Raw genomic sequence first — 22348 nt, 5'->3', positions numbered from 1 at the left:
ACAACAGACCCCCTGTGAGCAGTGTTCCCTCTAAGCTGAGTTAGTGTGAGCTAGCTCAGTTTCTTAGCTCCTGGGTCACACATTTTTGTCTTTGCTCAGGAAGGATGGCTCCAGAGCAAACTGATTTATGCAGTAGCCAAATCACTTGCTCACAACTTTAAAGCCAGTAGCTCACAAAGGAGAATTTTTGCTCACAAGACTCTGCAGCTTAGAGGGAGCATTGCCTGTAAGGTAGGTGAGGCTGAGAGACCTCTTTCAAGGACTGCTCTTGAGAGAACAGCTCTGACAGAACTATGGCTTGCCCAAGGTCATCCAGCAGCTGCAAGTGGAGGAGTGGGGATTCAAACCTGGTTCTGTCAGATTAGAGCCTACCACGCACTTAACCACTACACCAAACTGAATAAGGAATGGAATGGGAGAAATCCTCTCCTCGTTTCTCTCTGCCCCCCACCCATTAAAACAATCTTCACCAGTCAATGAAGATACCCTTGTGACTTACTTGATGCCTCCCGCCTTTCGGTGATGGTCTGCCGGCACATCGATGCCTTGAGTGACACGGCCGCACCCGGGCTCGGTCGAAGAACAGCAGCACAACACGCAAAGACCTCACCACTAAGGGCAGGGGGCACCACGGCCGGGAGGGGTAACACAGCACGGCACACGAACTCGGGCACCCGCGAGGCCCCCCTAGTCCAACACCTCCTTCAGGCACCAGCAGCAGAGAAGGACGTAAGCGCAGTCGCGGAGCGTTTCCAGGCACCAATAGCTGAAGTTGCCCGGCACGTTGCCCTTGAAGTAGGGTTGCGCCATGCCTCGCGCCGCCCGCCACAGGCCGTTGCGACCCAGGGGGGCCGCCGTGGTCCAGGGACGTGGGCCTATAAACCTCTGCAGAGGATACATCGTACTGGGAAAGATTTTGCCTCAGAGCTGGGTTCTGCCTGGCGTGTGATGCTGTCCCTGCTTTTACTTGGGCTCACTGGAAGCTTCTGTATTCTCCGAGCAGTCACAGGGGGCCCTGTCATTCATGCCCCGTGGAAGCTTGGGGGCGGCTGCTAGAACCTGCATTGTTCCCGTCCCCAAAGGGGAGAGAGTTCAGCCTATTTCACACACACGAGCGTGCCCCAGAACAACAGAAGCGCAGAGTCTCATGTTTGGCTGTCATTGTGAGCTACCAGGAATGTTTTTAATGGAAAGGACGTCCTAAAGGGATTTTTAAAAAATCACCTCTCATCCCTCATTTCAAATTGGATGGTTGCCCACTTCATTCTGCCAGGGTTCTTCCTGTCGTTGGCCCTCCAGAGGAACTGGTTGGGGCCACTGTGTGAGACGGGATGCTGGACTAGACGGACCACTGACCCAACAGGGCTCTTCTTATGTTCTTATGAGGCCTTGGCTTCTGTGCCCTGTTGTTGGACCACCAAAGGAACTGGTTGGGGCCCCTGTGTGAAACAGGATGCTGGACTAGATGGACCACTGGTCTGATCAAGCAGGGCTCTTCTTATGGAGGCGGCCTTGGCCTCTCTGCCCTGTTGTTGGCCCTCCAGAGGAATTGGTTGGCCACTGTGTGGGACCGGATGCTGGCCTAGATGGACCCTCACTGGTCTGATCCTGCAGGGCTCTCCTGGTGTTCTTATGAGGGGAAGGCCTCGGCCTCTCTGCCCTGTTGTTGGCAGTCCAGAGGAACTGGTTGAGGCCCCTGTGTGAGACAGGATGCGGGACTAGATCGACCCTTACTGGTCTGATCCAGCCAGACTCTTCTTATATTCCAGTGTCTTTGGCAGCTTGGTCGCTAGGAGAAAGGCTGCCACTTAGAGGAGGCCAGGGAGCTTTTTCCTGTTGGCAACAGAAGACAGGACTCACAATAATGGGTTTAAATTACAGGCAGAAAGATTCCAGGTGGATATCAAAAATTTTTTTTAATAGAGTTGTTCAGCAGTGGAAATCGCTGCCTAGGAAGGTGGTGAGCTCCCCCTCACTGGCAGCCTGCAAGCAGCGGCCGGACAAACACTTGTCAGGGAAGAAAGGTTAAAGAGGTTAGGGCTTCTTACTTTGGAGAAACAACGACTGAGGGGTATTGTGATAGAGGTTTACAACATTATGCACGGGGAAGAAGAAGAAGAAGAAAAAGGAGGAGATTGGATTTCTACCCCACCCTTCACTACCTGAAGGAGTCTCAGAGCGGCTTACAATCTCCTTTCCCTTCCCCTCCCCACAACAGACACCCTGTGAGGTAAAAGAAGAGATTGGATTCATACCCCACCCTTCACTACCCGAAGGAATCTCAGAGCAGCTTACAATCTCCTTTCCCTTCCCCTCCCCACAACAGACACCCTGTGAGGTAAAAGAAGAGATTGGATTCATACCCCACCCTTCACTACCCGAAGGAATCTCAGAGCAGCTTACAATCTCCTTTCCCTTCCCCTCCCCGCAACAGACACTGTGAGGTAGGGCCAGTCACAAGTTCTCTCAGAGCTGTTCTCTCAAGGGCAGTTCTCGAGAGAGCTCTCTCAGCCCCCACCTGCCTCACAGGGTGTCTGTTCTGGGGAGGGGGAGGGAAAGGAGATTGTAAGCTGCTCTGAGACTCCTTCGGGTAGTGCAGGGCGGGATATAAATCCAATCTCTTCTTCTTCTCTTCTTGTTGTGAGGGTAAAACACAGGAAGCGAAACCATTATATTCCACCCTGAGCTCCTGAGGGGACAGGCCAGATAAAAATGGAGGAAATAAACAAGGGTAGTTTATAAGGAAAATAACCCACCATGTCAACAGAGAACAGTTTAAAAAAAACAACCCAGTCTTGGGAATGCAATACATAGGCTTGTTTACAACTTGTGGCTCGTGTGGCCACAGTGAATCGCGGCTCTCAAAGGGGTTGGACCCAGACCATACCAGCAATTCCAACCAGTTCCCTCCTTCCGCTGCAGGCCCCCCCCAGCCCATTGGCATTGCCAATCTCCAGGTGGGGGCTGGAGATCTCCTGAGACTACAACTGATCTCCAGTCTGTGGAGATCAGTTCCCCGGGAGGAAACGGCAGCTTTTGGGGGGGACGGGACTCTGTGGCATTACTTCTCGACGAGGCCCCTCACCTCCCCAAAACTTGCCATTCCCAGGCTACACCCCCAAAATCTCCAGGAATTTCCCTACCCAGTGTTGGGAATCACATGGCACATGCCATGCCTCAGAGTCCCCTCTCCTCCTGGGGTAGCATTTTGTGGAAGTCAGTGAGGCCGCAGTGGGAAGGGGAGGAAGGAAACTTCCTTTCTGCCGCTGGAGCATTCGATCTGGATCCAACCCAACGTGCTAAAAAAGGCATAAATGTTAACGCCAGGACGGGACCTTAGGTGAGGGAGGACAAAAACCGAAGGAGGCGATGCAGAAGCTTGAATCAACAGGATTTACTAACTTGGCCCCCTGGGCTCATTTAACGTAGGGGCGCAGTGTGCATAACCTCCTACTGGCCGTCGTGTGGGGCAGCCCCCACAGGCTGGTGGCGGGGCCCGAGAGGCTGCCGGATGGCACTCCAGTATGTGTCCGTGGAGGGGCACTGGGTGCTTTTCACCACAGGCCTTACAGGCCTGGCCCAGTCCTCATTGTACTCTAGGAAGGCCGAGAGTTGCCGGGGCAACCAAGGCAACTGAAGGCTCAAAGGCGGGAGGTGCGTTCGTCCTCTTCATTCTCTAGCTTGTAGGCCGGCCGGTAGCATTCCCGCCCCCGGGCGTCCGTGTAGCGCAGGGCCGGGTTCTTCTGCGTGTTGTTCATGCTCCCCAGCGAAGTGTAGCTGCCAAAATTGGGGGAGAAAGGTTAGGGTTAGGAGAAGAGGTCACTACTAACACACGTGAAACTCTCTTTGTTATGCTGCTCAGCAAGGGTGTTGTTTCCAAGGAGACTCGAGAGTCAGTGCCGGAGCCCATTTTGTCTTCACAACAACCCAGTGAGGGAGAGAGATTGACTGGTCCAGGGCCCCCCAGTGAACTTCACAGGAGAGCTGGAATCTGAACTCAGGTCTCACCAGCTCTGGCGCAGTATTCTAACCACTGCACTGCACTAACCCTCTCACCTAAGCTTTGACCCATGGTAAGGTAAAGGTAAAGGTAAAGGTTCCCTTGCTCGAAAGCTAGTCGAATCCGACTCTAGGGTTGCGGTGCTCATCTCTGTTTCAAAGCCGAAGAGCCAGCGCTGTCCAAAGACGTTTCCGTGGTCATGTGGCCGGCATGACTAAACACCGAGGCGCACGGAACACTGTTACCTTCCCACCGAAGCGGTACCGTTGGCAGGAGCTGGAACTAAAGACGGGAGCTCACTCCATTATGCGGCACCCGGATCTTGAACTGCTGAACTACTGACCTTCCACAGCCTGCAGTTCAGTGTCTTAACCACTTGAGCCACCGCAGCTCCTTGACCCATAGTACTTGGGTTCAAATTTCTGCTCAAGTCCCATGGATGACATTTTGCCCATTCACAATCTCTCAACTAAACCACCTCACAGGGCTGTTGTAAAGGCTGAAAAAATTGTGTCTACTGTGCTGTGGGAGATGGAATGTCGGACTTGGAACTGGGGCCAAGTCCCTGCTCAGCTATGAAACGCACTGGCTGTCCTTGGGCCGGGTCAAGCCTACCTTGCAGAATTGTTGTAGCGACAACACAGTGGGAAAACCTACATGTTACTCTGAGCTTCTTAAAAGAAGGATGGGATACGAAATACGAGTTTTCACGATTAGGGCTGTCAAGTTTTAGTCAATCAGCTGGACAGTTTTTAAATGATTAACTCTGCATATGATTAAAATGCTAATTCTAAAGATACAACATGCTGGTTTTTTTGTTTTTGAATGATACATGCGTGTGTCCCGTTAGGCCAGGTGTCCCCAACCTTTTTGAGCTTGTGGACACCTTTGGAATTCTGGCACAGGGTGGTGGGGCGCAGCCACAAAACGGCTGCCATGAAATGGCTGCTGCAGTAGGCAGAGCCAGCCACAAAATGGATGCCACAGCTTACCTTCAGTCACACAGTGGGTGTGGTCAGACGCGCCATTTGATCTGGTGTCGTGCCAGTTCAGAAATGGATTTTATCTACGCGATCACACAGTCAACATCTGCCTCCCATCCCCAGCCGTCGCTTTCCGGCTCAAAACTGCTTTAACTCTGAGTATTTTGATACCAGGTCCCCAAGTGGTGTTTTCCTGATTCTCTGGTTCCAGATGCATTTCCCCCCTGTGTGATCGCTCCACCGGTGTCGAGTCACTTCTGGTTTAAACCCCCTCCCTGCTCGAAAGCTGCCCGAGGCTTCCGCTTTTCGCCCACCATTTTTTAAAAAGCGTTGGTGGTGTGCGCATAGGCGGAAGTCCGCCACTGCGTTACTAAAAACAATGTTTAAACGGTGCCTAGTTTTAGTGTTTAGATGAGTTTGGGATCTCACGGAGGCCATTTTCGGGGTAAACATTTAAATGGAAGTGTTCCTGTAAAGTTTAAAGGGAAGTGTTACAGCAGCCGGGTTGAAGTGGAAATCGCTGTTCTGCGCACATGCGAAAATTTTAGTTCTACAGATGGCTTCCTGTCCGCATGCCCAAACTAAGAGAGAGGAAAAAACGTGTGGATGGCGGGAAGTGATGTGGCTGCGCGGCGATCCGGAGCAAGGAGGGGAGTGTGATCGCGTTTCTCCAGGTTAAAAAAGACCGCATCGGGGCCGGAGCAATTTAAACTGCTCCCAGCACGCCGTCTGACTGCACCCAGTGATGGAGCTGCTGACAAAGCAATGTTTTTAAAAATCTTCACAGCCAATCAGATTTCCAGTAGCCAATCAGAAGACTTGCAGGACTTGCACAGCCAATCAAATTTCCAGTAACCAATCAGAAGACCTGTTGGACAAAAGCCCCACCTGGCTCCGCCCACTTTCTAAACATACTTGGCGGATACCAGCTGGCAGGCACTGTGGCACCCACAGAAACCACGTTGGAGACCCCTGCATTAGGCCACCATCCTGAAAGAGGTATCCCCTATTCTCTTTCATACCTTCTTGGGTGATAAAAAGGCAGAATGCCTCTTCTAGTTCCTTGCCTCGTGTTTATGTTAAAAATAGTGAACTTTTAGTGAGAGCCAGTTTGGTGTAGTGGTTAAGTGCGCAGACTCTAATCTGGGAGAACCGGGTTTGATTTCCCACTCCTCCACTTGCACCTGGCTGGATGACCTTGGGCAAGCTGTAGTTCTGATAAGAGCTGTTCTTGAAAAAGAGCAGTTTCTGTCAGAGTTCTCTCAGCCCCACCCACCTCACAGGGTGTCTGTTGTGGGGAGGGGAAGGGAAAGGCGTTTGTAAGCCGCTCTGAGACTCCAAGTGAAGGGCGGGGTATAAATCCAATCTCTTCTTCTTCTTCTCTTTTAAAGAAAAGATTAATTTGAGGCCCCTTTTTAATGGATCCAGAGATTTTTAATCGGTTCGTTTTAGTGATTAATTGACTACATGCTAGGGCCTTACTCGTCTCCTGGCACTTTGCCTTCTCACACCCCCTTGAAAAGTCCCATTGGCGTGCTTACCCCTTATCATAAAGGATGCAGTAGGGGAGATACAGGCTGCGTAAGAAATTCCAGATATCCCGGTATGTCCAATCCTGGGGGGGAGGGGGAACCACAAAAGAAAAAAATGTTATCAGCAGGACTGGTGTGGGGGGTACTTTCTTGCACCCCCCCCCCCCATTTATGCACTGAGGTAACCCTAACTCCAAAGTGCTGGATAAGAACGTAAGAGAATCCAATGTTGGATCAGGCCAGTGGCCCATCCAGTCCAACACTCTGTGTCACACAGTGGCCAAAAATACCAGGTGCCATCAGGAGGTCCAGCAGTGGGGCTAGGGCACTAAAAGCCCTCCCACTGTTTGCCCCCCCCCCCAAGCACCAAGAACATAAGAGAAGCCATGTTGGATCAGGCCAATGTGGCCCATCCAGTCCAACACTCTGTGTCACACAGTGGCCAAAAACACCAGGTGCCATCAGGAGGTTCACCAAAAGGGCCAGAACTCCAGAAGCCCTCCCACTGTGCCCCCCCCAAGCACCAAGAATACAGAGCACCACTGCCCCAGACAGAGTGCTTCCTCTAGGCGTTGTGGCTAATAGCCACTCATGGACCTCTGCTCCACATGCTTATTCAAACCCCTCTTGATGTTGTCTGTGCTTGTAGCCGCCACCACTTCCCGTGGCTCTGAATTGCTCCCCCACCCCAAATTCTGGCTTTCCACAAACTATACAAAACTGAATTATTTGAGAGGGCTTTTCCACACAGTCAATGGGGTAGCCCTGCCCATCTTGTTCTGTCTGAAGAAGTGAGCAGTAACTCACAAAAGCTCCTGCCCTCCCACAAATTTTGTTATTCTTTAAGCTGCTACTGGACTTCTGCTCTTTTTCTGAAGAAGTGAGCCGTGACTCACCAAAGCTCCTACCCTGCCACCAATTTTGTTAGTCTTTAAGGTGCTACTGGACTCTTGCTCTTTTCTACTCTACCATGAGCTAGTTTGGTGTAGTGGTTAAGTGTGCAGACTCTAATCTGGGAGAACTGGGTTTGATTCCCCACTTCTCCACATGCAGCTGCTGGATGACCTTGGGCAAGCCATAGTTCTGTCAGAGCTGTCCTTGAAAAAGAGCAGTTTCTGTCAGAGCTCTCTCAGCCCCACATACCTCACAGGGTGTCTGTTGTGGGGAAGGGAAGGGAAAGGAGTTTGTAAGCCGCTCTGAGACTCCGAGTGAAGGGCGGGGTATAAATCCAGTCTCTCCTTCTTCTTTTCTTCTAGGAGGAGACAGTCTCCCGGTGGCCGGGAATCTCTGCATATTGGAATGAGACAGCCCTCAGAGGCCGAGACAGCTGGTTCTCTTCTCCTGGCACACCCGGAGAAGGAAGCCATTGGGTGCAAGCTGAAGAGAGCAAGTGCCAAAGGGCTCTGGGCCATTAGCTTGTGGACAAGGCCTGTGGGAGGCGGGCTGGCAGATGGAGAACAGCACAGGACAGGTTTGTGTTTTCTTTGTTGGGTTCCTTTTGTTCTGACAGCTTTGTGGTTTGGACACTGTCCCACAAATGTTTTGGGTCTCCTCAGGGAGCGGCACAGAAATGCGCCAGTGAAGAAATAACTCTGTGTGTGTGTGTGCATGTGTGTGTGTGTGTGTGTGAGAGAGAGAGAGAGAGAGAGAGAGAGAGAGAGAGAGAGATGGCATTTGGCCACTAAAGTAAAGGTAAAGGCTCCCTTGCTCGAAAGCCAGTCGAATCCGACTCTAGGGTTGCGGTGCTCATCTCCGTTTCAAAGACGAAGAGCCAGCGCTGTCTGAAGACGTTTCCGTGGTCATGTAGCCGGTATGACCAAACACCAAGGCACACGGAACGCTGTTACCCTGCTCACCCACAGCTGTACCCCCCTAGGCTGTAGGGTTGCCAACTGTGGGCTGGGAAATCCCCGGAGATTTGGGGGTGGAGCCTGGGGAAGGTGCAGTTTCAGGAGGGAAATCAGCAGGGGGGCACTCTCGGACTTCCATTTGTCATAGAGTCCATGGCACAGGTGTCGAACTCTTTTGCTATGAGGGCCGGGGATCTGATATAAATGTCACTTTGTCGGGCCGGGCCACGTGTGCCATAAAACGTAATGCCAGGTACCAGATATATAAACTGTATAAAGGACAGCAGCTGGTAAGTTCCGAATTGGTGTATCCTCACTGCAAGGCCCCTTGGGGTGGGGGGTGCAGAGGAGAACCCACAGAAGTGGACCGGAGTGCAGCGTTGGGCAGATGCTCCCACGATGCTTGACTGCCGCAAACAAGGTTGTTCTGCCATGCTGAAGCCACAATCTCCCCTGTTCCCTCCCTTGCACTAGTTGCTCACGGGCCACATAAGAGCCCTGGACGGGCCAGTTCCGGCCCCCGGGCCTTAAGTTTGACACCCCTGCTCTATGGTAGACCATAGAGTCTGCCACCCCAAAGCTGCCATTTCCTCCAGGGTAGAGTTGTCATTCCCCTGGCGGTGCCAGAGAAACTGCCGATTTTCAGGGCTTCAGCCTCCTGCCAGCTGGCAGGAGAAGCCCCACCTCCAAACAGGGAAGTCGCGTGGGGATGCTCGGGTATTTAGGCAATATGTATGGTTTTGAGGCCTCAAAACCATAGAATTTGCCCAAATACCAGAGCGCCCCCACGCAACGTCCCCGCCCACCCAACAGAACGCCCACCAGAGTCCCCCGATGAATGAACGGTAAGGCCCAGCAACCCTACTCCAGGGGAATGGATCTCTGTAGTGTAGAGGTTACTAAATTCCAGGAGCTCTCCAGCCCCCACCTGGAGGTTGGCAACTACTCTACTAAGTAGGGGTTTAGCCACACACCCCTCAAGTTTGTCTGCATTGAGGCTGGCAAAATCTGGACACGGGAGCCCCTTTACTATAACTTACACACCCTTTCCCAGCCCAACGCAAAGGCCTTTTCCCATTGCCACCCACCAGGAGAGGATTGATGCGCATGTACGGGGGCCAGTCGGGGTCGGTCATGTGGAAGGGCGTCAAGGTGCAGGAATAAGGGTCGGTCCGCCGGGTACCCATCAACACGGCCTCCAGCTCCGGATGCTGCAGCTTCAGGTCGGCCAGGGCCTGCTTGATGTTCCCGTGGACCTCACAGACGTGGAGGTTATACCTGCGGGGGGAACAAGAGCACGTCAGAAGGTGTGAGGGGCTGGGGGGTGCAAACCAGGAACCTTGCGGCCGGCCAGCGTGTGCTTAGTATGGGTCTCACAATACCTTCCAAGTGCAGGAGAAAAAGGAAATGTACAGCATCCGCCGTTCCAATTGGCCAGCAGTATGGAGCTTCTGGATTGGCTGGCAATATGGAGCATCTGGATTGGTAGGCAGTATGGAGCCCCTGGATTGGTCGGCAGCACAAAGCCTCTGGATTGGCCTGGCCCAATATAAATACTGGGAATCTGGCTCTCTGAGTGATTAACACATGGAATTCACTGCCAGAGGAAGTGGCGGCGGCTACAAGCATGGACGGCTTCAAAAGTGAATTAGATAAGCATATGGAGCAGAGGTCCATCAGTGGCTATGAGCCACAAGGTATAGATAGGGGCTCTGGGGCAAGTGATGCTCTGTCTTCTTGGTGCTTGGGGGGGGCAGCAGTGGGAGGGCTTCTAATGTCCTGGCCCCACTGGTGGACCTCCTGATGGCACCTGGTATTTTTGGCCACTGTGTGACAGAGCGTTGGACTGGAGAGGCCTGTGGCCTGATCCAACATTTGCGTCTCTTATGTTCTTATGTCACTGCCCAGTTAACAGAATGGTAACTTCTACTTGTTGTAGTTCAATCTCCATTTTCCATGACTTACCTTAGGGGCTATGGAACTGAAGCACAAAAGCTTCAGTTCCATAGCTTGTGTGGGATCCTCAGGTAGGGTTGCCAGCCTCCAGGTGGGGCCTGGAGATCTCCTGGAATTACAACTGATCTCCAGACTACAGAGACCAGTTCCCCTGGAGGAAACGGCCGCTCAGGAGGGGAGTGTCTCTGTGGCTGGACCCCGCTGAGGTTCCTCTCCTCCCCAACCCTGCCCTGGTTCCCAAATCTCCCGGAATTTCCCAAACTGGAGTTGGCAACCCAGCATGCAAAAAAACCCCCAATGTCTTCTACCAACTCAGCCTAGCTCGTAAGGTGGCCCACACAGTAACATCAAGACTAGACTACTGTAGAACAGAATAGGAAGTTTATTGTATGTGGCCATTGGCTGTCACAATTTCATATAAAACTGGCTCCCTAATATCTTAATCTTAACATTTAGATATTAAGTCGACTAGGCTACTGTAAAGCGCTGTACATTGGTCCTCCCTCGAAATCAACTTGGAAACTTCATCTGGGCCAGGATGCCACAATAATAACAATAATAGTAATCACCGTGTGGCAATGTGTGTAGAATAGCCAGAAGATCCTAAGTGTGTCTGGCATCCAGAGGCTCTTAGCTCTTTTTGTGCAATGCACCACTAGGTGGCGAGCTAGACTTGTTTTGGGGCCGAGAGAGCTCTGAGAGAGCTGCACCAATGTTCCCTCTGAGTTAGTGTGGAGCTAGCTCACAGTTTCTTAGCCTCTGGCTCACACATTTTTTGTCTCAGCTCAGGAAGGAGGGCTCCAGAGCAAACTGATTTATGCAGCAGTCAAATCACTTGCTCACAACTTTAAGGCCAGGAGCTCACAAAGTGGAATTGTTGCTCACAAGACTCCACAGCTTAGAGGGAGCATTGGCTGTGACTGGCCAAAGGTCATCCAGCTGGCTTCAAGTGGAAGAGTGGGGAATTGAACCCGGTTCTCCAGATTAGAGTCTGCCGCTCCTAACCACTATGCCACGCTGGCTCCCATATGGTCCTCAAAAGGAGAATGTACCAGATATTAAACTGATAAGAACAGATACTGCACTTGATCTTAGCCAAAAGGCCGAGAATGCTGCCGCTTGGCTATTTCAGTGGGAGCCGGGCAGGCATATGATTCCCGTTTTGCAGGCACTCCATTGGGCGCCCATTTATTTACCAGGCTCTATTTAAGGTACTGGCCATTGCACACAAAGCCCTCCATGGTCTTGGTCCCTCTTCTTTGCGGGACCGCCTCTCCCCCCTGAGTTCCGCCATGGCAACTTCGCTCCGCCATGACAACTACTTGCCCATCCGCTTCACTGGATGCCCTCAAGTTCTAGTCTTTCGGGAGAGGGGGGAGAAGTTCCCTTTCTCGTCTCTCTCCACCCCATGCACCGTTTCATCAACCTCTGCCATGTCCAGTGCTCCCTCTAAGCTGTGGAGTCTTGTGAGCAAAAATTCTGCTTTGTGAGCCACTGGCATTAAAGGTGTCAGCGAGCAATTGGGCTGCTGCATCAATTAGTTTGCTCTGGAGCCATCCTTCCTGAGCAAAGGCAAAAATCTGTGAGCTGGACGCTAAAAAACTGTGAGCTGGCTCACATTAACTCAGCTTAGAGGGAACACTCTTTGTGAGCTACTGGCTATTAAAGCTGTGAGGGAGCGATTTGGCTACTGCATAGATTAGTTTGCTCTGGAGCCTTCCTTCCTGAGCCAAGACAAAAATGTGTGAGCCGGAGGCTAAAAGAATGTGAGCCAGCTCGCACTAACTCAGCTTAGAGGGAACACTGTGAGCTACGTGTGGACTGGAGGCTAAAAAACCTGTGAGCTACCTCGCACTAACTCAGCTTAGGGGGAACACTGTTTGTGAGCCACTGGCATCAAAGTTGTGAGCGAGCGATTTGGCTACTGCCTACATTTAGTTTGCTCTGGAGCCATCCTTCCTGAGCTGAGACAAAAACGTGTGAGCCGGAGGCTAAAAAAACTGTGAGCTGGCTCGCACTAACTCAGCTTAGGGGGAACACTGTTTGTGAGCTACTGGCATTAAAGTCGTGAGCGAGCGATTTGGCTGCTGCATAAATTAGTTTGCTCTGGAGCCCTCCTTCCTGAGCGAAGGCAAAAATCTGTGAGCTGGACGCTAAAAAACCGTGAGCTACCTCACACTTAACTCAGCTTACAGGGAACACGGGTCACGTCCCCTCCCTTAGTCGCCTCTTTTCTAAACTGAGAAGTCCCGGACTCTTCAGCCTTTCCTCACAGGGAAGGTGCTACAATCCTCTAATCGTCTTGGTCGCCCTCCTCTGTACTGAGTCTCAAGGCTCTTGGGAACTGCACTTTCGTGAAGGTGGCCAGTTTTCCCCCAGCCAACGACGCCATTTCCTAGGCCTTTCAACAAAGCCAACTGCTCCTTACCGCTCAGCCGTGACGCCGATGAACTGCTCCATCTCAGGAAATGGGGAGACAGTGCGTATGTTCAGCGCCTGCAGCTTCTCTGTCCTTTCCGGGTATCGCCTGCAAGGGAGACGTGAAGCTGTTTAGGTGTTGAGCAAAGTATGGTTGAAGGCCAGAGGTCATAACTTGACCATTCCCACAGAGTCACAGACAGATTCATGGATGCTAGGTCTATCAGTGGGCGGCTAAGAGGCCATGGTGACTAAAGGGAACTTCTGCATTCAGAGGCACTAAGTCTCTGAATCCCAGAGCCAGGAGGTAACATCAGGGAAAGGCCTCGGCCTCTCTGCCCTGTTGTTGTCCCTCCAGAGGAACTGGTTGAGGCCGCTGTGTGAGACAGGAGGCTGGACTAGATGGACCCTCACTGGTCTGATCCAGCAGGGCTCTTCAGATGTTCTTATGAGGGGAAGGCCTCGGCCTCTCTGCCCTGTTGTTGTCCCTCCAGAGGAACTGGTTGAGGCCGCTGTGTGAGACAGGAGGCTGGACTAGATGGACCCTCACTGGTCTGACCCAGCAGGGCTCTTCTGATGTACTTATCAGGGGAAGGCCTCGGTCTCTCTGCCCTGCTGTTGGCTCTCCAGTGGAACTGGTTAAGGCTAGTGTGTGAGGCAGGATGCTGGACTAGATGGACCCTCACTGGTCTGACCCAGCAGGGCTCTTCTGATTTTCTTATCAGGGGAAGGCCTCGGCCTCTCTGCCCTGCTGTTGGCCCTCCAGAGGAACTGGTTGAGGCCAGTGTGTGAGGCAGGAGGCTGGACTAGATGGACCCTCACTGGTCTGATCCAGCAGGGCTCTTCTGATGTTCTTGTGAGGGGAAGGCCTCGACCTCTCTGCCCTGTTGTTGGCCCTCCAGAGGAACTGGTTGAGGCCACTGTGTGAGGCAGGATGCTGGACTAGAAGGACCCTCACTGGTCTGATCCAGCAGGGCTTCCCTTAAGATTTTCTGGATACAAGCTTTCAAGAGTCAAAGCTAACAAAGACTGAAAGAAAGAGAGACCAGCCTAAAGTCATCCAAAAAGCAAGGACCGGAATGTAGGACTCTCTAACTACCACACCTCTGTGGCAGCCAGGGCATGGGGGTGGGGTGGAGAGAACTGTTGTAGGCCTGTAGAGTCAAGGCGAAGAATCGAGAAGACACCTTGTGGATATGTTCTCCCAATTTTTTTACAGCAATAAGGACTGGAAACGTGTGCCTGTCTTTGAAAGTACCCAGAGATTTATTAATTCATTTCACTGTTGATCTATTTCCCCCCACAGAAAACTCAAGACAGATTCACAAGTTCTGCAGAAATGTCTGTGTTCTGGGCTGCTACGGTGCACCTGGCTATTCAATCAAGGCTGGGGAGACTCTCAGAAAAAGCATTGCCAACTCCAGGTTTGGAAATACCAGGTAAATTAGAGGGTGGAGCCTGGGGAGGGCGGGGTTTAGGAAGGGGAGGGACCTTGGGAGGGTGTAATGCAAGGGTGTCAAACATGTGGCCCGGGGGCCGGATCAGGCCCCCAGTGTGGAACTGGCCCTCTCCTGCTTCCAGTTCTGCTGCTGCTGCTGCATCATAGCTTGCTTCGCCAGACTCTCCTAATCACTCAGCCATTTCATGTTTCAACCTGGGTCCTACACTCAAAGCATGAGATTTCTGTGGTGAATGTCAATGAATCAAAAGTAAGTTTGCAGCTTACAGACACACACTTGAACAGCAGCAGACTCAAGATTGCAACAGCACAGACATTCTGATGCAATAATTCAGAGCAAGAGGTGACAGTTCTCAGATACTGTTCAATAAACAAAATATTGCAAGAGTGCTAATGTTTTAAGCATGTTTTATTTAAAGTTTTAAAAAAATCTTTAATTGTGTTTGTGTCCTTCATCAAGTTTATATCTCCACTACCTGGCATTACATTTCATGACACTCATAGCCTGGCCCAACATGGTCTCCTTTATGTCAGATCTGGCCCTCGTAACAAATGAGTTCGACACCCCTGGTCAATGCTCCATCTAAGCTGTCGAGTCTTGTGAGCAAAAATTCTACTTTGTGAGCTACTAGCATTAATGCTGTGAGCGAGCGATTTGGCTACTGCATAAAGTAGTTTGCTCTGGAGCCATCCTTCCTGAGCAGAGACAACAATGTGTGTGCCAGAGGCTAAAAAACTGTGAGCTAGCTCACACTAACTCAGCTTAGAGGGAACACTGCCCCTGGTATAATGCCTCACAGTCCACCTTCCAAAGCAGCCATTTTTCTTCAGGGGAAGTAGAATAAATGCTTTAAATAAATAAATAATAAACACATCGAGTAGACTGTTGTCGTCTGGACATCAGTTGTAAGTCCGGGAGACTTGAATGATAAAAGGGTTGGAACACTTTCCCTATGAGGAAAGGTTAAAGCGCTTAGGGCTCTTTAGTTTGGAGAAAAGACGACTGAGGGGTGACATGATCGAGGTTCACAAGATTATGCATGGGAAAGAGCAGGTAGAGAAAGAGGTACTTTTCTCCCTTTCTCACAATACAAGAACTCGTGGGCACTCCATGAAACTGCAGAGCGGTCGGGTTAGAACGGATAAAAGGAAGTACTTCTTCACCCAAAGAGTGATTAACACATGGAATTCACTGCCACAGGAAGTGGTGGCGGCTACAAGCATGGACGGCTTCAAAAGGGAATTAGATAAGCATATGGAACAGAGGTCCATCAGTGGATATTAGCCACAAGGTATAGATAGGGGCTCTGGGGCAAGTGATGCTCTATCTTCTTGGTGCTTGGGGGGGTCAACAGTGGGAGGGCTTCTAATGTCCTGGCCCCACTGGTGGACCTCCTGATGGCACTGGTATTTCTGACCACTGTGTGACACAGAGTGTTGGACTGGATCGGCCTTTGGCCTGATCCAACATTGGCGTCTCTTATGTTCTTATGAGACCTCCAGCCTGCACCTGGAGGTTGGCAACCTCTACCCAGAAGCCTTTCTTAATTTAGCGTAGGGCGGACCAATGCAAAAGGGGCGGGGGAGATAGAGACAGTACCTCTGCACAACGGCATGGAAGAGGTGCAAGAGAGCCGTGCAGTCCTTCCCACCATTGAACCCGATGCAAAGTTTTGACAGCGGGTACCGATCCAGGGCTTCCTCGATGGTCTGGACCGCTGCTGCCACCTTCTGGCCAACAGGAGAACCTGCGGACAGCAAGAAGGGTGAAAAGACTAGTGGACAGGAAGCTGGCAAAGTTATTTTCATTCCTTTCTTTTCTTTATGTTATAGTCCACCTTTTTCACTTGGACTCAGGGTGAATTACAGTAGAATTGACAGATCCAGATAGTCAGCCGTCTTGGTCTGAAGCAGGAGAACAAATTTAGAGCTGGTGACACCTTTCAGACCAACAAAGGTTTATTCAAGGTATGAGCTTTCGTGCGCAAGGCACACGTTTTCAAATACACTGGAATGGCAGATGAGGTTCTAAACTTATAGGCAGGGATTTAACAGCAAATTAACCTGTAACATGATGAGGTTTAAGTTATGCAAAGTGAAAAGTAGTTAAGGTTATAAGGGGTCAACAGTTGTACGGCAATAAATATGTCACAACAGCTGATAAATGTACCACTGACAGAACGGGATATTCCATACACAGTGCCATAAGATTAGGGATGTAGAACCACGCAGAAGTCTAAAAAGACAGAACCGAAGCAAAGCATGAGAGGTGACCCGAAACATTAAATGATGCAGAAGTTACCCAGTTAGGATCCTGGTTTCAGCAAGCTCTGCACAGTAGTACAGCCCACAGTCCCTAAGAATTTATCCAAGTAACTCTGTGAATCGTATAACGAATGGACAGTAGGAGCGTGAGACATGTATGCTGATTTTCAATACAAATGTTGTCAGATGGGTAAAGAAAGAGGTACTTTTCTCCCTCTCTCACAATACAAGAACTCGTGGGCACTCCATGAAATTGCTGAGCGGTCGGGTTAGAACGGATAAAAGGAAGTCCTTCTTCACCCAAAGAGTGATTAACACTTGGAATTCACTGCCACAGGAAGTGGTGGCGGCTACAAGCACGGACAGCTTCAAGAGGGAACTGGATAAGCATATGGAGCAGAGGTCCATCAGTGGCTATTAGCCACAAGGTATAGATAGGGACTCTGGGGCAAGTGATGCTCTGTCTTCTTGGTGCTTGGAGGGGGGGGTCAACAGTGGGAGTGCTTCTAATGTCCTGGCCCCACTGCTGGGCCTCCTGATGGCCCCTGGTATTTCTGGCCACTGTGTGATACAGAGTGTTGGACTGGATGGGCCTTTGGCCTGATCCAACATTGGCATCTCTTATGTTCTTATGTTCTAACGTTCAGATGTCATAAAAGTGCTGTTCACGAATGGAGCTGGGGCCCAAACGCTGCGTCCCCACGCTATTGGGTAGGAGGGACCCTGTCTGCTGCCTCTCCACGCTCTGATGGGCTCAGAAGAACTGTTGGGAAGTTGGAGATGGGGGGGGGGGACCTCAGCCTTGCCTGCTGCTGCCTGCCTCAACAGCTATGTGTATCTAACACTGGAAAGGCTGCTTGACTTGAATTCTCACCCCCTGCTCGGTGCAGGATCAGGCTAGAGCGTCCCTAACCAGTGTTTGTCCAGCCACTGCTTGAAGACGGCCGGTGAGGGGGAGCTCACTGCTTCCCTAGGCAGCCCATTCCACTGTGGCACAACTCTGACTGTCAAAAAGCTTTTCCTTAAGATCCAGCCGGTACCTTCCCACCCTTAATCTAAACCCATGATTGCGAGTCCTCTCCTCTGCTGCCAACAGGAACAGCTCCCTGCCCTCCCCTAAGTGACAGCCCTTCCAATACTTCAAGAGAGCCATCCTGTCCCCCCTCAGCCTCCTCTTCTCCAGGCTAAACATTCCCGAGTCCCTCCGCCTTTCCTCCCAGGGCTTGGTCTCCAGGCCCCTGATCATCCTCCCCGCTCTCCTCTGCACCTGCTCTATTCTGCCCCCATCCCTTTTGAAGTGAACTTGAAGTGAAGCTTGCCTGGGCTAATCAGATCAGGGCTTCGTCAGATACTTTTGACTCTCGAAAGATAAGGCTTTGACTCTCAAAAACTCATATCCTGAAAATCTTGTTCATCTCTAAGGTGTGACTAGACTCAAAACTTGCTCTTCTACCGCCAACCAACATGAAAAATAGATTCTTTTGAACTATGGTGCTGGAGAAGACTCTTGAGAGTCCCTTGGACTGCAAGAAGATCAAATCAGTCAATCCTAAAAGAAATCAACCCTGGAAGGCCAGATAATGAAACTGAAGCTCAAATACTTTGGCCACCCAATGAGAAGGGAGCACTCACTGGAGAAGACCCTGATGCTAGGAAAGATCGAAGGTCAAAGAAGGCGGGGACGGCAAAGGATGAGATGGTTAGACAGTGTCATAGATGCAACGAACATGAAATTGAGCAAACTTCAGAGGACGGCGGAAGACAGGAAGGCCTGGCGTGTATGAATGGCTGAGTGTGTGAACTGCTCTCTATCGTAGGCATTGTAACTCTTCCCAAGATACCTCCCTTGTCTAGGGACAACCTTGAGCCAAACAGTGCCAGCTTGCTACTCTAGATAAAGAAACGGTATATTCACAGGTGTGTGTGGGGGGGAGTGAGCGTGAATGCTAGGCAGGATGGCTAAGACATGCGATTGGACGTATGGAGGGCTACGTTTGAACTGTCTATATCTTTCCCGCCAGATCCTCAGTTCTGACACGGTACTGATCTAGCCTGGAACATGATTATTTCTCAATAAACAAAACACTGCAAAGAGAGTGCTGTTGAGAGTAACTTCGTCCAGGGGTCTGGCACATGGCTACCCTCTGAAGGTATACTGTAGGGGGTCGGCTAACCCCCGGCTGATACGAGTGTCCGGCATCCCCTCATGGTGGAGTTGCCAACCTCCAGGTGGCCCCTCGAGCCTCGAGATCTCCTGCAATTACAATTCATCTCCAGAGGAGCAAGATCAGTCCACCTGGAGAGAACGGCTGCTTTGGAGGGGGGGACTCTATGGGATCATACCATGCTGAGGACCCTCCCCTCCCCCAAACCCCGCCCTTCCCAGGCTCCACCCCCAAAATCTCCAGGTATTTCCCAACCTAGAGCTGAAGAGAAGAAGAAGAGACTGGATTTATACCCCGCCCTTCACTACCCAAAGGAGTCTCAGAGCAGCTTACAAACTCCTTTCCCATCCCCTCCCCACAACAGACACCCTGTGAGGTAAAAGAAGAAGAGGATTTATACCCCGCCCTTCACTACCAAAGGAGTCTCAGAGCGGCTTACAAACTCCTTTCCCTTCCCCTCCCCACAACAGACACCCTGTGAGGTAGAAGAAGAAGAAGAAGAGATTGGATTTCTACCCCGCCCTTCACTACCCAAAGGAGTCTCAGAGCGGCTTACAAACTTTCCCTTCCCCTCCCCACAACAGACACCCTGTGAGGTAGAAGAAGAAGAAGAGACTGGATTTATACCCCGCCCTTCACTACCCAAAGGTGTCTCAGAGCGGCTTACAAACTCCTTTCCCTTCCCCTCCCCACCACAGACACCCTGTGAGGTAGGTGGGGGCTGAGAGAGCTCTGACAGGAACTGCTCTTTTTCAAGGACAGCTCTTATCAGAACTACCGTGTTTCCCCGAAAATAAGACAGTATCTTATATTAATTTTTGCTCCCAAAGATGCACTAGGTCTTATTTTCAGGGGATGTCTTATTAAGAAGAATACGGCACACTCTGTCAGGGCAGAGCGAGCAGCAGGCGGCAGCTTGTCCTGGCGGCGGCGCGGGCTCTCTGATTAAAAGAGACCTCACACTTCCTGTCTGCTCCGGGGGGCCTTATTATCGGGGAGGTCTTATTTTCGGGGATGCCTTATATTTCAGCGAGAGGCAAAACTGTAAGTAGGTCTTATTTTCGGGGGATGTCTTACTTTCGGGGAAACACGGTATGGCTTGCCCAAGGCCATCCAGCCAGGTGCAAGTGGAGGAGTGGGGAATCAAAGCCGGTTCTCCCAGATTAGAGTCCGCGCACTTAACCACTACACCAAACCCGACCTCCTGGACCTCGCTGGCAGCAGCGCAGGCCCCGGAGGAGATGGAGGTACCTGTAATAAAATACACTTAACGGGTCCTGACCCTACCTGACTTGGCGAGTGTGTACACATCCGTGGCCGCCCGGGAGACGGGGTCTGTTACGAAAGGTACCACGGTGCCCTCGGGCAGGTTCTCCACCAGGAAAGCGTGGGCCTCCTCCAGGCGACTCTCCGACTCAGAGTCCAAGGTGAGTTTGACCCGGAAGTAGTTGCTAACCCAATCTGGGTAGGAGCCCAGGCTCGTGTGACGTCTGAAGCGCCCATAAGCCCGGTCTAGTATCGGGGCGATGCGAGTCTCCTCCGAGTCCACATAGATCTCCCGGGAATAGAAGCGGGTCTGCTCATTGCGGAAGAGATGGCCGAGCCCCTCGAGGGCCCGCTCCATTAATGATGGAATGCCCGGGAAGATGTAGACGTTACGGACGCTGATGAGGGGGTACTTGAAGGCGAGGCCCGTTTTCTGGTCGACGCCGTAGTTGAGGAGCGAGGATTCGGGGACGCGGGCCAGCTTCATCTCGGGACACTCTGCGTCCGTCTTGGCGAAGAACTTCTTCACCAGGTCGACCATCTCTGGGTGGGGGAAGACCTTTTCCCCAAAGGCCTGCGCCACGGCCTCAAAAGTGACGTCATCGTGGGTGGGGCCGATCCCGCCCGACGTCAGGACGTAGGTGAACTTGCAGGAGAAGGATGAGATCTCGGCGGCAATGGGGTCCACCTCGTCGGGGACCACGGAGATCTTGGCCACCTTCACGCCCAGCGACCGCAGCTTCTTGCACATGAAGAAGGAGTTGGTGTCGTGGGTGTACCCCTGCCAGAACACAGAACCATCGTTGCCGCTAAAAACCTACCCAATTCTATAACTTTAGGCAGGCCGCGCAAATCTGCATACCTTTTCATCTTCTGCTTCCCTTGTATCTCTTGCCACCAGACAAAGAGTAGGGTAGCCAGCAGTGCTCCCTCTGAGCTGAGTCAGTGTGAACTAGCTCATAGCTTTTTAGCCTCCAGCTCACCCATTTTTGTCTCAGCTCAGGAAGGAGGGCTCCAGGGCAAACTAACTTATGCACGAGCCAAATCGCTGGCTCACAACTATAATGCCCGTAGCTCACAAAGTAGATTTTTTGCTCACGAGACTCCACGGCTTAGAGGGAGCGTTGTGTGGCCAGCTCTGGGCTGAGAAATACCTGGAGATTTGGGGGTGCAACTTGGGGAGGGCGGGGTTTGGGGAGGGGAAGGACTTCCATGGGGTATAATGCCAGAGAGTCCACCTCCCAACATGGCCCATTTTTATGGTATTGTGTGTGTGCGTGCACGCACACGTGCCTGGAAGTTATGGCTGACTTCTGGCGACCCCTAGTGGAGCTTGGAGGCAAGGGACGTTCACAGAGGCGGCTTGCTATTGCCTGCCTCTGCATCCCAGACCTGGTATTCCTCGGAACTCTCCCTTCCAATTACTTACCAGGGTCGGCCCTGCTTAGTTTCTGAGATCTAACAAGATCGGGCTTTCCTGGGCTATCCAGGGCAGGGCCAAAATGGACATTTCGAGTTGAACTGATCTCTGGTTGTCTGGAGACTAGTTGCAACCCCAGGTTGTCTTCAGCCACCACCTGGAGGTTGGCAGCTGTAACAGAGATACAAGTAGCCCTACCCTCCAGGCCTTTCCCACAAATAAAGGACTTGTCTGACAACACTGGAGAGGTAAATGCCCACCTCTGATAAATCAAGACCTTAGAACTTCATCGCTATTGGAAGACATGGCATATAAGACAGCAACTGCATATGGACTTGTTTTAAGATGTTTGGAAACCCTTCCTAGAAACCTATGTGTAGATCTGCTACCACTGTTCTTATATTTATTCTTTCTAGTGGCTGGATTTTGAGTATTCCCCCTTCTTGTTCTTTTTTTTTTTTGTTTTAAAGGAAATTTTAAAAAATCTAGGCACACATGATAATAGCTATATGACATCTCCATATTCTGGGGCAGTTTATCCTTGAACACCAGCTGTTGGAAAGTAATCGCAAGGAGTACCCTGAGTCCTTCTTGCCCTGCTTGCAAGATTCCTAGAAACATCTGCCTGGCTTAGAGACAGCAGCCTCCAGGTGGGACCCGGGGACCCCCCCGGAATTACAGCTCATCTCCAGACTACACTAATCAGTTCCCCTGGAGAAAATGGATGCTTTGGAGGGTGGACTCTACGGTGTCATACGCCACTGAGGTCCCGGCCTTCACCTGGCCCCATCCCCAAATCTCCAGGAGTTTCCCAACCTGGATCTTGCAATCCTCCATCCGAACCCCAGGAACCTGGCAGCCCTAGTTAGATGTCTTCCCCCTGGGTCTGATTCAATGAGGGGGAAGAAGAAGAAGAAGAAGAAGAAGAAGAAGAAGAAGAAGAAGAAGAAGAAGAAGAAGAAGAAGAAGAAGAAGAAGAAGAAGAAGAAGAAGAAGAAGAAGAAGAAGAAGAAGAGGAGGAGGAGGAGGAGGAG

The 22348-nt window shown here is 51.4% G+C and overlaps 1 protein-coding gene across 1 annotated transcript in view; it reads right to left on the bottom strand.

Annotated features, from left to right (window-relative positions):
* Positions 1-3137: 3137 nt before the first annotated feature.
* FLAD1 (flavin adenine dinucleotide synthetase 1) overlaps positions 3138-22348 on the bottom strand; it is a 20760-nt gene continuing 1549 nt past the window's right edge. Inside the window, exons 2-7 of the mRNA XM_015419133.1 lie at positions 19916-20675; positions 15799-15946; positions 12750-12848; positions 9454-9643; positions 6525-6598; positions 3138-3777 (exon numbers count right to left, since the gene is read on the bottom strand). Of these exons, the coding sequence (XP_015274619.1) occupies positions 3642-3777; positions 6525-6598; positions 9454-9643; positions 12750-12848; positions 15799-15946; positions 19916-20675 (1407 nt within the window). The 3' untranslated portion in view covers positions 3138-3641. The remainder of the gene's footprint in view (positions 3778-6524; positions 6599-9453; positions 9644-12749; positions 12849-15798; positions 15947-19915; positions 20676-22348) is intronic.

Source organism: Gekko japonicus, unplaced genomic scaffold (assembly GCF_001447785.1).
Source record: "Gekko japonicus isolate JY-2015 unplaced genomic scaffold, Gekko_japonicus_V1.1 scaffold25, whole genome shotgun sequence".
NCBI lineage: Eukaryota > Metazoa > Chordata > Lepidosauria > Squamata > Gekkonidae > Gekko > Gekko japonicus.
This window is presented reverse-complemented; position numbering and strand designations above follow the sequence as displayed.